At 39.5% G+C, this 12,343-nt stretch overlaps 3 protein-coding genes across 4 annotated transcripts in view; 1 reads left to right on the forward strand and 2 right to left on the reverse strand.

Moving 5' to 3' along the window:
• Positions 1-1,604, reverse strand: part of dym (dymeclin) — a 58,034-nt gene extending 56,430 nt beyond the window's left edge. The window contains exon 1 of the mRNA XM_071514531.1: positions 1,417-1,604. The gene's annotated coding sequence lies outside the window, so the exon portion shown is untranslated. The remainder of the gene's footprint in view (positions 1-1,416) is intronic.
• Positions 1,605-2,081: 477 nt separating this feature from the next.
• Positions 2,082-5,420, reverse strand: LOC139640348 (UPF0729 protein C18orf32 homolog). The gene is made up of 3 exons (XM_071514541.1): positions 5,304-5,420; positions 4,255-4,469; positions 2,082-2,493 (listed from the first exon to the last, which is right to left on the reverse strand). Exons 2-3 carry the CDS (start codon positions 4,432-4,434, stop codon positions 2,431-2,433), a joined length of 243 nt encoding a protein of 80 aa, XP_071370642.1. The 5' UTR covers positions 4,435-4,469; positions 5,304-5,420; the 3' UTR covers positions 2,082-2,430.
• Positions 4,682-12,185, forward strand: rad1 (RAD1 homolog (S. pombe)). Of its 2 annotated transcripts, none has more exons than XM_071514540.1 (7): positions 4,682-4,948; positions 6,168-6,369; positions 6,947-7,055; positions 7,757-7,914; positions 8,740-8,840; positions 10,493-10,591; positions 10,897-12,185. In XM_071514540.1, the coding sequence occupies exons 2-7, from the start codon at positions 6,175-6,177 to the stop codon at positions 11,072-11,074; spliced, it is 840 nt and encodes a 279-aa protein (XP_071370641.1). In that variant the 5' UTR covers positions 4,682-4,948; positions 6,168-6,174; the 3' UTR covers positions 11,075-12,185. The 2 variants fall into 2 exon arrangements, with proteins under 2 accessions (XP_071370641.1, XP_071370640.1); XM_071514539.1 differs by lacking the exon at positions 4,682-4,948 and adding an exon at positions 5,448-5,531.
• The last annotated feature ends 158 nt before the right edge of the window (positions 12,186-12,343 follow it).

Genomic DNA, 12,343 nt, shown 5'->3' on the forward strand with positions numbered 1-12,343 from the left:
CTTTTTTTTTTTTTTTTTTTTTACACAGAAATGGTCTCATTAGTTCATAAAACATATGCAACAAATTAATTTGACAATCATCCATATACCAGCTTCACTGTCTTCACCTACGTGTTTGTTATTTACCAGGCTCTCCAAGTTAGATTTCTCCCTCAAATTTACTTCATGTGATCAAATAGCACCACCTTGCCACTGCTAGTGACTTTCACGCAAAGCAGACACTCATATACTGATTGACTCTTTTCTTTTTGTACTTGATTTCCTTGGCACTATTCCACCAATTGCTGCTGTGGCACCTGAATTTCCCCAAGGGGATCAATAAAGTGCTATCGTATTGGCTCAGATCTAGCTGAGTTAGTGCCACAGGCGTCCTCATAGCAGTTGTCAGCAGCAGAATCTTTACTTCACAGCAAGACCTATGTCTATTGGAAATACAATGACCCATTTAGTAAACTGTCCCTGGCACACAGCCTTATGAAAAAGGCCTGTATCAGTTGTAATTGCTACATAAAAATGAAATTTTTCACAAAGGCCTATGGTAAACATCATTACTATTTAAGATGCACATCATCGCCAGGTTAAGATTCACTATCTCTTGGCAAAGATCCATTACAATTACCAAAGTTATTATAAGGGCCTTTGCATCTATCCGGAGCTTGAAAGACTAGGTCAATTGAAGTAAGTCATGCAACATTAAAACTGTTTGTCCTGGTTAAGGGCCTAGTCAAAGGGGCAGCTACCAACATACACCTCTATCTTCACACTTATCCATATCAAATTATATGAACAAGGTGTAGGCCAAATTGATCAACACCAAGTCTATGACATTCATTTGTGGGAGAGGTCAGCATAACTACAGGATGACACACAAGGAACCAGGACGTGCATGTGGTTTAACCTGACACACCTTTAGCATACATCTGTAGTCAGGCCAACATTTGCTCAAGTGAAGTGCAGTACGGTGGAGGCACACAAGTCCCATACCACAGAGGAGGGAATCTCAAATTCTCAAATGTTAGCTACATATGCTAATGTTCTTGCAACACTCACTAACGTAACAGAATGATGATTCAGACCTTGCAATAGCAAAATTTCATCCTAGTTAACTTACACCTAGTTACATCTATTCATAATTTAACTGGACTTTTCTGGCATCACTGCAGCATGAGTTAGATAACGTGAGCTCATCTTGTTTCAAGTGCAGGAAATAGCCTGAGTCCCGGTAACTTTGACTGTGTTCATGACATAGCTACAAGACGAGCTGTCAGTCCCAATTTAGCAAAATCCAAACATAGGGAAATTAATGATTCATGGGCAACTCTGTGAGCGGTTTCCAGTAAACCAGTAGCTAATATACTGTCCAGCAAACGGCTAACGTTAGCGGTTTGTTTGCAATCAGCTGACCGTTCGGCTTACCTGTCATGTATGCTTCTCGTCGTTTCCGTGGCAGTCCTAGCTCCTTGAATCGAGATGAACAGACCTTTGTACACTAATCAGCGGTTTAGAACAAGCTGCTAAGCAAGTACAACTTATGACCAACGGCACTTGAAATTTTGAGCAATTTGATACAGTCAAGTTTACTCTAGCTGCTCCTTTCCACCATATTTTCCACGTCGCCACCCCTTGCGTAATGATGACAGAGGCGTTACGTCAATGACGTCGCAGATAGAAATATGGCGGATAGATCACACACACACAATACGCGGTCTGTTACAGTACCACGAAACATGGACATGTCTGATCTAATCGGCACAATTCTATTCACAACTGTACCTTGGATGTTTAGACCGCTTCATATGACATAATCTGTCAAAAAGCATGTAAAGACAGCAACCTCTTGTCCAATTGCAGTTTTATTAGAAACGTTTGGCAGCCCCTCAAGATGTTCGACCTAAAAAAATATTCTGTATTCGCTGGCATCTTCCAAACGCTCCTCATGCAGGCATGATGCTACTACCATAAATACATATGAATGTATGAATATCGATTGACGTTTGGAGGTGATGTGAACTAACTAGTTCAAGTGAAGGCACTGGATAGTATGGAGGCAATGAATGAGTATATTTTTTTATATTAAGATTTCCATTTATTCATTGATTAAACTCCAGGTTTGACTTAGAAAAAAGACTCACATTATGCACTATCCTATACAGAATTTATATATATATATATAGTCAAGAATCAAGTAAATGCATTTATCAAGTCATGATAATCAAAGGAAATAATATTAACAATAACCAATTTCTTAAAGCTACTGTGATATGAGAAAAAAACAATCACAAGAGTGTACACAAATGCAATTTTGTAAGCTTCTAATAACCAATTTCATACAAATTAAAGCGATAAGTTAATATATTTTTCTCTATGTTATGTACTGAAATATTTACACAATAGGCAACAGATGCATTACAACAATTTTATGAGAAGCTGTCAATCTGTCTTCTTATCTGGTACTGGAGTAGATCCATTGGCAGTGGCCTCACCATTGCCAAACTGAAAGACACGAAAAACAATGAAATTCACAAACTGCAGCATTCAACAAAATACAATCATAAACAGGCTCAAAAAGGATTATTACAATATTTGTGGCCATTGTTAGGTCTATTGTGAAAAAACGGCTTTACTCTCAAAATGTAATCACTTAGAATAATATTTAAATATAAAATACATAAAGTAGACCTATATATTGACAAGTAGTGTACAACCATAGAGATATAACACCATAACGCTCATGCTTGCGTGACTCCTACCGTACTGCCTGGTGTATGAGCGCACACTGTATTTCCCTTATGCAGGGCTCCTAAGGCTGGTTCATGCTTTATACGGAAATGGACGAGTGCATGCGGTCAAAATGACGTTACTGCAGCCAAAACGACTGGGCACATTGAAGTTGTGTGTGAGGTCACACACCACCTGAAATTTGAAACGCCATGGAAAACGCCACAGTGCCTCTATCCAGGATTATCTGAACACAGAGAAACCAGAACTACTGGCCCATTCCAGCAGGGAATGCCAGATGACACTGTAACTTGAACTGTACAGCTGTCACCAAAACCTGCTGTTTGGGACATGCTCCTTAGCAAATCCCAGTCAATTAAATTAGCAGCGAAAAGGTGTTTGCCATTTCCTACCATACCAACCAACATGCATTATCTAACACACTTATTAGAGATAGAAGGAGAAAGTTTCACTGAGCAACCTCAGAGGAGGACGAGCGTGTTGCGAGACTTACTAGTCAGGCAGAGGCTTTAAGCAAGTCATTTGGAAGACAAATAGCTGTGTCATCAGACAGCTTGATTAACTTGTCTGAAAGACAACATATGTTAGGAGCTAAAAAAAAATTGCATCTGCATTCCACTGTGTATTGGCCAGCAAGGAGCTTTTTACATAACTTGCCCCAGAGACACAAATGTTTCTGATAGATTGCAACCTAGAGACTGATCCACACTGAGCTGCACTGACTTCTCTGAAGATGGACATACAAAGAAATAGCTTGAGAAATGAGGCAAGGTTTCATCCACTATGCTAGACTACGGTCAATATAACCAAATTCAATTTTATTGGATGCTATAGATTATTTGCAGTAGGCTTTTCGCGAGTAGTATAGTAGCTAGCTATCGTTTAGGTTTTTTCTGGCAAACTACTGTAGAATTTTGGTATAAATTAATACTGTACCTAAATGAAATTAAAGCAGCTGTTCTTCAAAGACTTAGAAATCACAGTCCTTCAACAGCTCCTTTATTACCTCTACTGTTGGTTAAGTTAGTTTGGGGCATGCTAAGATTTGTGTCTGAAAATCTGTGTGGTAGGTTAAGCAAGCAGTTACACAACTGTTTAACACAACATACTTAAACTGTTAGAGACAGTTATAAACAGTAAACCATTACCCTCAAAAGCAAGGGCAGAAGTGGCACTCCAACAGTTCAAAAAAGAAGACTCAATGACCACAAAATAAATAAACTGGTTGCATTTCTGATTCTGCTTCTGTGTCTCCCACTTGCATTACGTGTGTTGTGCAAAGCAAATCTTTTTAATCTTCAGGACAGGCTGACTGTGGTTTTCTAAGCCTGCAGTTCATATACACATGCACTGATAATAGTTGTTGACAGATTCCTAAAATTTGGTCCATATAACTTTGTGCAGTAAAAAAATAAATAAAAGAAAAGAAAAAATAGTACAAACTTTGCTGGGGAAAAGTTTCATTCTCAGAAAGAATAAATCCGGCCTTTATATCTTGAATTAACGTTGATTTACCTTGCATGTTCCATTACTCTTTTCACTGTCTTTTAGGGCCCCGGTGCCAGTCTCCTGGACCGCTTTCTTGGTCCAGAACTTATTCATTATGGGGGAAATGAAAGGATAGAGGATGGGCTCCAGGAACCTCTTGTAGACCCACAAAAGGACAGGAATCACGATACAGGGAATGCACACCATGGCTGTGGCTCAGATAGGCTGCCAGGAAGAATAACCTGCCGCAGAGAAAACAGACGTGGGTTGTCAAAAAGGCATATCTTGAACCGGTGAGTAGCTCGCTTCAGGCTCCTCTACTAACAAATGTCAATTTATACATTGTTCACATTGTACAAGACAAGTCACAGAACGGACCCAAATCTGAGAATTGCTTAGTGAAATGGGTTGGTGTAGTGTCTGGCTGGGATGAAAACCTGCATGCTCTTGGCCCTCCACGACACATGATTGAACACCGGCCTAGCCCCGCTGCGCTGTCCTCTGAACCCCACAGGGAGGCGACAAAACAGCACACGGGACGACAACATATCAGCAGACAAGCCAGCTAGTAGCTATCCACTTTGGTGTCGAGATTCAGATTGTATCCGATAGGCTTTATTTTCTACACCACTTCCACAATCACGTATCAGCCTTGTCTCCTCAAACTCAACGCGCACCGAGGGCAGTCGTCGCTACATCTGGCTACCAAGAATCTGTCGAGGTAATTATATTTTAACTAACGTTAGCTCACTGACACGTATAACAAACCACTAACGTTAGCTGATATATATATATATATGTATTCAAACCAGAGGCTGCGTTTCATACCTAGTCACATCTTCCCGTCACAAACTAGAAAATGTATTGGGGTATTACTGCTTACCCTGTCCCGGTAACCCCTAACCTAACGTTATATATACAACCAGTATGTAACGTTGTTCACCTGGGAGCAGCTGACTGCCAGCGTAGCTAACTGTTAGCGCTCGCTGGCTAACTACACGAGCGTCAACCTTTGTAACCTGCAGGCTAGATAGCTTTTTGCTAGTTTAGATAAAGAATTAGATAATGGTTCTCACCTTTTCGGAATGTAGCAAAACGGTTAAAAGGAGCCTCGCAATGTTACAATGGAAACAAACTCAAAAAGTGTCTCGCATGTGTTTTGGATGCTGCGAAGTCTCTGGAATCCGTTGCCGCATGCGCAGTAGACATTTCCGCGTCGGAAGAGAAAAGCGGAAGTCGGGTTTTTACATGGCGCCTTTCTTCAAAACACAAACAATACGGCTTACTTCTTAATTTACACTTATGTAAGTGAATGACACATCGTCACCGTTGCCAGTAACTATCTTTTGAAACTCGAGTAACTGGGTGTGTTGGATAGTTACAACAAAAGAGAGGGAAATTAGCTGAATTTACTTTGCTATGTATAACGTGTTAGCTTCAAATAGCAGACAGCAGTTGCACGCCGCAGTTTGGCAGTTTTATGTTTCCTTTGACACCTTACATAAGTGATGTATACTTTGTATAATATGACTGTTTTAGATAGGTTGCACTCCTCATTTACTTTAAATCCCCAATGCTTTCTACCGCTCTGTGTTGTCTTTTGGTGAATGAAGCAAATATCTAGTAAACCAGTAAAACGTATTTTTAATAATTTATATATATGCCGAAATGAGGAGTGGACCCCAAACGATTCAGAAAAAAAACGTACAAACTATGGTCTACGAGATATGTTTACTTGTCTAAGGAAACACACATTTAACTTAGAAATGTCCAATATGTTCTCTGTCATACAGTGAAAGAGAACTAATGATACTGACTAACGATATTTCGTTAGATTATAGTTGCTGATGTGGTCTTGTTCATTGTATTTACTGTCCACGGCACGTGCCATCTAAACCCTTGTTCTACACCGAGTTAAGCTGTGCTTATCTTCATTTCAGTGCAGCAATGCCTCTGTCGACTCAGTCTCAAGCTGATGATGACCAATACATTCTCGTGGCGAGTTTGGATAACGCCCGGAATCTCTCAAACATCCTGAAAGCAATCACCTTCAAAGACCATGCCATCTTCAGCGCCACTCCCAATGGGCTGAAGGTCACTGTGGAGGACTCCAAGTCTCTCCAGGCCAACGCTTTCATTCAGGTGTGTGTTTTATGGACAGGTGTACCTTTCTAATAAATCTTACAAATATTCATGGAGGGCCTCCAGTTGAATGCAGGAGTCCAGGAAGAGTCTTGATTCCCCCAAATCATCTTAGCAGTAAGGCCTTTTCTGCCCCACATCCTTAATTTCACAGATAGGGATGCATTGATATCAGGCTAACCAAAACAATTGAACTATATCCACCTGAACTATTTCTAATCATATAATGGCATTTTTTGTTCAGTGGCCCTGAGCTAATGTCTATCTTCAATCTTGCTCAGTTAAAGCAGTGGGCCATTTAAGTGTTTCAGTTAAGCACTTGGACTGTGTATCCACAATAAAAGAAAAAAGAAAAGATAGCAGCATTGTGCATCCACAAGCACAGTGGTTACATGTTTGTAGCCGACTGTGTGCATGTTAAAGCTTAAAGGACAGTTTCTTTTGGAGTAGACCTGCATGTATACAAACCAATGCAATACAGTTTGTACACTAGACACCTTCAAAATAGAGTTTTTGTTTGATGTCTCCACTATAATGGTGATATTTAAACAGTATACTTGGCTTATTTTCCTTGCAGGCTGAGATCTTCCAAGAGTTCACCATCAGGGACGATTCTGTGGGGTTTCAGGTCAATCTCACTGTTCTACTGGACTGCCTGACTATCTTCGGGGGAAGCACAGTACCAGGTAAAGATAAAGAACACCTGATTGGAGGAAACGCATTCTAGTGAGTCTCAGGCAATATGCCTCATCCCAATATTCAATGACATGCGTTGAATGCTGAACAGACTCCATCTTATGTCGCACATAAATGACTTGCAATGATTGATGTGCCTGAGATCGGTCTTCTTGCAATCCCCTCCTCAAAGTTACTTTCGACTTTCCCTTGTGAAATGCAGCAGTCTCTTGCCGGTATTAAACCATAGAGTTTATTTACTTGCATAGATATAAGATAATGAAACACAGAATGAAGAATGAAATTGGATGGATTTTTTTTTTACATTTGTTTCTAAATCATTGTCCATTGTTCAGCCATTGGTGAAGTTTTTTGGGTTTTTTTATTCATTTTCTGTAGCATTGATCCTTTTGCCCTTCATTTTATGCATTTTCTTGTTCTTTTTCACCCCAGTGTTTTTCACTGTTTTCCAATCTGTTATCCACATCCAAGCTGTCTTTAATTGTCATCTTGTTTTTTTCTCTCCAGAAGTTATTCTGGTTTTAACACACTTTACTTCATTTATTAATCTTCTTAAGCCATAGATTACGACCCACTTTGGATGGCTTTTCACCAACACAACTCAGAAATGACTAGACACAATGTGTTTTTAGGAGCGGTTTTATCATCATTCATCTTCATTCCATTATCCTCCTCATATCTGTGTTTTCAGGAGTGACCACAGCCTTGCGGATGTGCTACATGGGTTATGGCTTCCCTCTGACCCTCTTCCTGGAGGAGGGTGGGGTGGTGACTGTGTGTAAGATCAACACACAAGAACCAGAAGAGCCAATTGACTTTGAGTTCTGCAGCACCAACGTCACAAACAAGGTAGACGGTCACTATTTCAGATGATGAAAGTCTTTTGACTATAGTTTTTAGTCAAAAGATAACATAAATAACACGGTATAACCAGGGTTTAAAGTAAATTCTATTTCTTACTGGTATGGTAAGCCAACCATGACATTTTGTTTGTGCCTAATGCCTGTTTTTGTGCATGGCAGAGGCAGTTTCCTCTAAAATGTCTTATACAGATGCATACAGCTTACAGTGTATATAAGATGCCATATACTGTATATACTATCAGCAGAGTCACTGGGTTGCTCAGCTCAAACATTTTGTGGATTGTCCCAGTTGTAACTAGAACTGGTTTCTTGCAGCTACAAAAGTTTGGCAATATGAATAAACAACTCAGTAACAATTCATTCTTGAATACTAAACATGAACTCATTTATATAGAGATGTGTAGCTATATACTAGCAAAACAGAACATATATTTGGTGTTACTTAAAACATATCTGCAGGTTTTTCAGATATAGGATTTAACAAGAGAAAGACGTAAAGAATCAACTAATTGTCAGTTGCACAGTTAAACTACTAATGCCTCCCATAAGCATGAACATACACATGCTTTGGTGAGTTGAGATCTGATCCAGCACGTGTTTTCACTGGTGTGGAACAGGAATTATTAGGAATTCTTGTACGGCTCTGACTCTATCAGTGCAGTGCAGTTCGGTGCCAGAGTGCACTTTGATGTTTGGAGTACCAGTTTGCAAATGCACTCGACATATACAGTATCTAATATTGCATAGCCCCTGTTTTTTTCAGTGCTAGCTTACTTTTGCCACTTGACATCCTTTCTGGCTCTTCAAAAAGGTGATCTTGCAGTCAGAGAGTCTGAAGGAAGCCTTCTCCGAGCTGGATATGACCAGTGAGGTGCTACAGATCACCATGTCCCCCAGCCAGCCGTACTTCAGGTGTGTGTGTGGTGAAAAGTGGTGAAAAATGTTAAAACTTTGAAAAATGTTCTATTGTTCACACCAGTTACCATAGTCTCACATCAAATCCTGTGTATTGTTAAATGCTTATCTACCTGATGTGCTCTTGGTTGGAAATAAGAGACACAGTTTTATATGTCATAAACCTTGACATTCCCAGTCACACATCACAAGGCTGGATGTAATACTTTTAATTTAACTGATTTCAATTTAAGTCACGTCAATTTTTTTTTTTTATAAAAGCCCTTTATCACAAGCATGTCTCAGAGGGCTGTACATACCATCATATACATGTTATATACTACATCACTATATACCATACTAGATCATATGCTAGATCATATTCATACTACATATACATCATATACTACATCATATACCATACCACACACACACACTCACGCCTATGGGCAATTTAGAGTCTTCAATCCAGCTGACTTGCATGTCTTTCAAGTCAAATCAAGTTTACTTGCTGTATATAGCCCATCACCAAAATCATGTCTCACAGGAATTAACAGAGAATGAGCCTACCTAGATCTAACTTGCTTTCTGTGCAAATAAGAAAATATGCAAAACACATGACCCTGAACACAGAGTAAAGGAGGAGAGGAGCAAGAGAGAGTCAAGAATGGAAGAGAAGGCAAGAAAGACTTATTTGAAAAATGGTCCAACAAAAGCAATATGGTTGTCAACCAACTCTGTAGTGCATATGGCCAGTTATTAATTTTTTTTCACTTATCCAGAACTCTTGTGAAAGAACTCTTGATGAAATATGTGTTTGTTTTTATCTCTTTCTTTAGAAAGACACTGCTATCATTTTTTAGGCTATTTCCAAAAACATCTTGCACCCAGCTCCTAATGGTCTGTTGCTAATAAACCACAGAAGTTGCTCAATTAATGAAGCAATACAGTAAGTTGCATGTAAGATGCACACCCTCTGCTGTTTCCTTTTGGAACAACATTTGCCTTCCTATTGGTTGGGCTAATGTGGGTGATGTGTGGGCCAAGTGAAAGCAGGGGATACTGTGTCAGTACCAGTGTACTTCAAACAAGGGTGATGCCCAAAGTATTAAGTGTTTTTGGAATATAAACCATTTTGGAAGCCTCATAAACAACATTGCTAGTTAGTGCTCAAAGAGAGAAAATGACCACGTGATGAGAATAACCAACATTTGATTAGCTTCCCCATAACAAGTAGTTTTGGTTATGAATTAAGATTTCTAGTGTAAGAATTGATTATAATATAAATACAATGGGAACTTATGAACTAAGTTGTTATTGTCTCTTTAGAGTGAAGCGTGTTTATGTTTCTGACCAAATGACCACAATACAAATTCCTGTTGCTATATCTACCTTTAAAAGTACAAAAGGTATGAATATAGTACACAGACGTAACCAACTACAGTTTGTTGCTTTAGTAGTTCAAGAAGTATGCTAGGAAGAAGAACAGAAAGAAATAAGTTGGATCCTTTTTTTCCCTAGATGTGACCATGTGACTTTTCAGAAACCATTTCATTATACTAATTCTGAAATCTTGTGTTTGCAATAGAGGAATCTTTGAAATTATTTATTACTTCAACTTCTTATTTACCTTCAGGCTACATTGTTTTTTGCTGTGTTCTGCTCTCCAGGTTGTCCACCTTTGGGAACTCGGGAAACGCCCATTACGACTATCCCAAAGACTCGGACATGATGGAGCTGTTCCAGTGCACCAAGACACAGACCAACAGGTTGGCATGGAGTCATGAATACTGTTCAGTGCATTTTTAAGAGTGTTTGTTGAGACTGAGGATTTGATTCATTTCTCTGGTAATGTCTATCCCTGTTGATGAGCTTCGACTTGCGACCATCGTAAAAGTCGTTTAAAGTCCTTTTTCATGTGGAGTTTCAATTGTTTTGTCCCCCTTTGACCCCTTTACTTTTTATCCCATAAATGGATGAATATTATGGTTTCATTCTATCTGTCCGTGATATTGAGTTTAATTACCTAAAATAATTCCATATTCTGTGTCGTCCTCTCTGTTAACTGTGACAGGTACAAGATGTCCCTGCTGAAGCCGTCCACCAAGGCCCTGGCTTTGTCCTGTAAAGTGTCTGTGAGGACGGACAGCAGAGGCTTCCTGTCTCTGCAGTACCTGGTCCGGAACGATGACGGACAGATCTGCTTTGTAGAATATTACTGCTGTCCTGATGAGGAGGTGGAGGAGGAGTGATGACAGCCCATCAAACTGGCTTTTCGATGGCACAGTGGCTTCACTGAAGGCCGGTTACTGCAAGGAGAGCAAGAGTCATAGGGCAAATCTGCCAGAGGAGGCAGAGCAGCCAGTGGGACAGGAAAAATTCGCTCCACTATAGTGGGGATAATTGAAAAGGTTGTTCAACAAAATCCACTGGTGCATCGTTTCACAACCAGCCACATTTGAGTAGGGCTTTTCCACTGGACCAGTGCAAGATAATGTTAGCTACCTAATATTGTTATGGTCATTTGTATAGTCAAAGCAATATCTACAATTGTATGCTCTTTGGTCTGTGTCCCACATTGGAATAAAACGGCCCTCCTAGTTAGAGCATTTAGTAAATATCTGCTCTTCCGTCTGAAAGCCCCTCACCCCGTAGTAAGAATGGTGTTGGGATAGACGAAAACATCCAGCATTGTACATAGTGTTATCTTTCATTATTATTTATTATGACAACCATATTGTGATTTGTCTAAACACATCTTCCTTTTTTCCTTGAATGTTGTAAATCTTCCTTTCATTCTTTCTAGTGCTTCTGCCTGAGGCCCTTTTTTTATTGATGCATTGTTTTGCAAGGAGTTCTCTGACCTCAGTTTGTCCACGTGTTGCGAGAAAAAAGTGCCTCTACGTACCGAAGCCAAAACTAATTATACTCTGAGACTGCTGTAGCTCTTTTGGAAACTGAATTACTTTCCTTGCAATTGCAATTATTCATATAGAAAATACAGTCAAATTAAAATGACAGGATAAGGACATCTGACTCTTTGTTCAACTCCCTTTGGGTGAAATAATTTGGTGCCATATCCTGCATACCTGATCTGTGGTAGAGATTTAGAGAAAACACACATGATCTCCACCTGGTAACTCCACATGTAAATTATATTTTCTTCCCGTACTGGAGAAAGTGCATGTGTTTTGTGATCGGACTGTATTACTGGTTGGTGATGAATATACCTGAGGCCAAAATTAATATTAAACATTTTATCGCCAATATTTTTGGGGGTTAAAGAAACTATGCGAATTAGACCTTGGATGGTGTCTGTTACATGGTCTGGGTATTCCCATTAGGTTGTAGTCAGTATTTCGTTGGATAGAGAAATGTCAGGTTGAGGACAGTAGTATCTCCATGGAGAAATATTATACATTAGGCCATGGATAGAAACTAAGGATCTTACAAAATAAAATAACTCAGAAGTCTGACCAACTTTAATTAATTTGCTTCTGTTGAGCTTCCTTCTGTAGGTG

Source organism: Centroberyx affinis, unplaced genomic scaffold (genome assembly GCF_046629955.1).
Source record: "Centroberyx affinis isolate AG114_WGS23_722 - 3 ecotype Tasmania unplaced genomic scaffold, CSIRO-AGI_Caff_v1 ptg009130l_1, whole genome shotgun sequence".
Taxonomy (NCBI): Eukaryota; Metazoa; Chordata; class Actinopteri; order Beryciformes; family Berycidae; genus Centroberyx; species Centroberyx affinis.

What these genes read in the sequence shown, in the direction of transcription:
- rad1 (XM_071514540.1), top strand. Translation starts at nt 6,175, where the DNA reads ATGCCTCTGTCGACTCAGTCTCAAGCTGATGATGACCAATACATTCTC. An exon ending in CCCAGCCAGCCGTACTTCAG is followed by an intron (nt 8,841 to 10,492) that starts GTGTGTGTGTGG and finishes TCTGCTCTCCAG; the next exon opens with GTTGTCCACCTTTGGGAACT. An exon ending in ACCAAGACACAGACCAACAG is followed by an intron (nt 10,592 to 10,896) that starts GTTGGCATGGAG and finishes TAACTGTGACAG; the next exon opens with GTACAAGATGTCCCTGCTGA.
- LOC139640348 (XM_071514541.1), bottom strand. Translation starts at nt 4,434, where the DNA reads ATGGTGTGCATTCCCTGTATCGTGATTCCTGTCCTTTTGTGGGTCTAC. An exon ending in AGAGTAATGGAACATGCAAG is followed by an intron (nt 2,494 to 4,254) that starts GTAAATCAACGT and finishes CGTGTCTTTCAG; the next exon opens with TTTGGCAATGGTGAGGCCAC.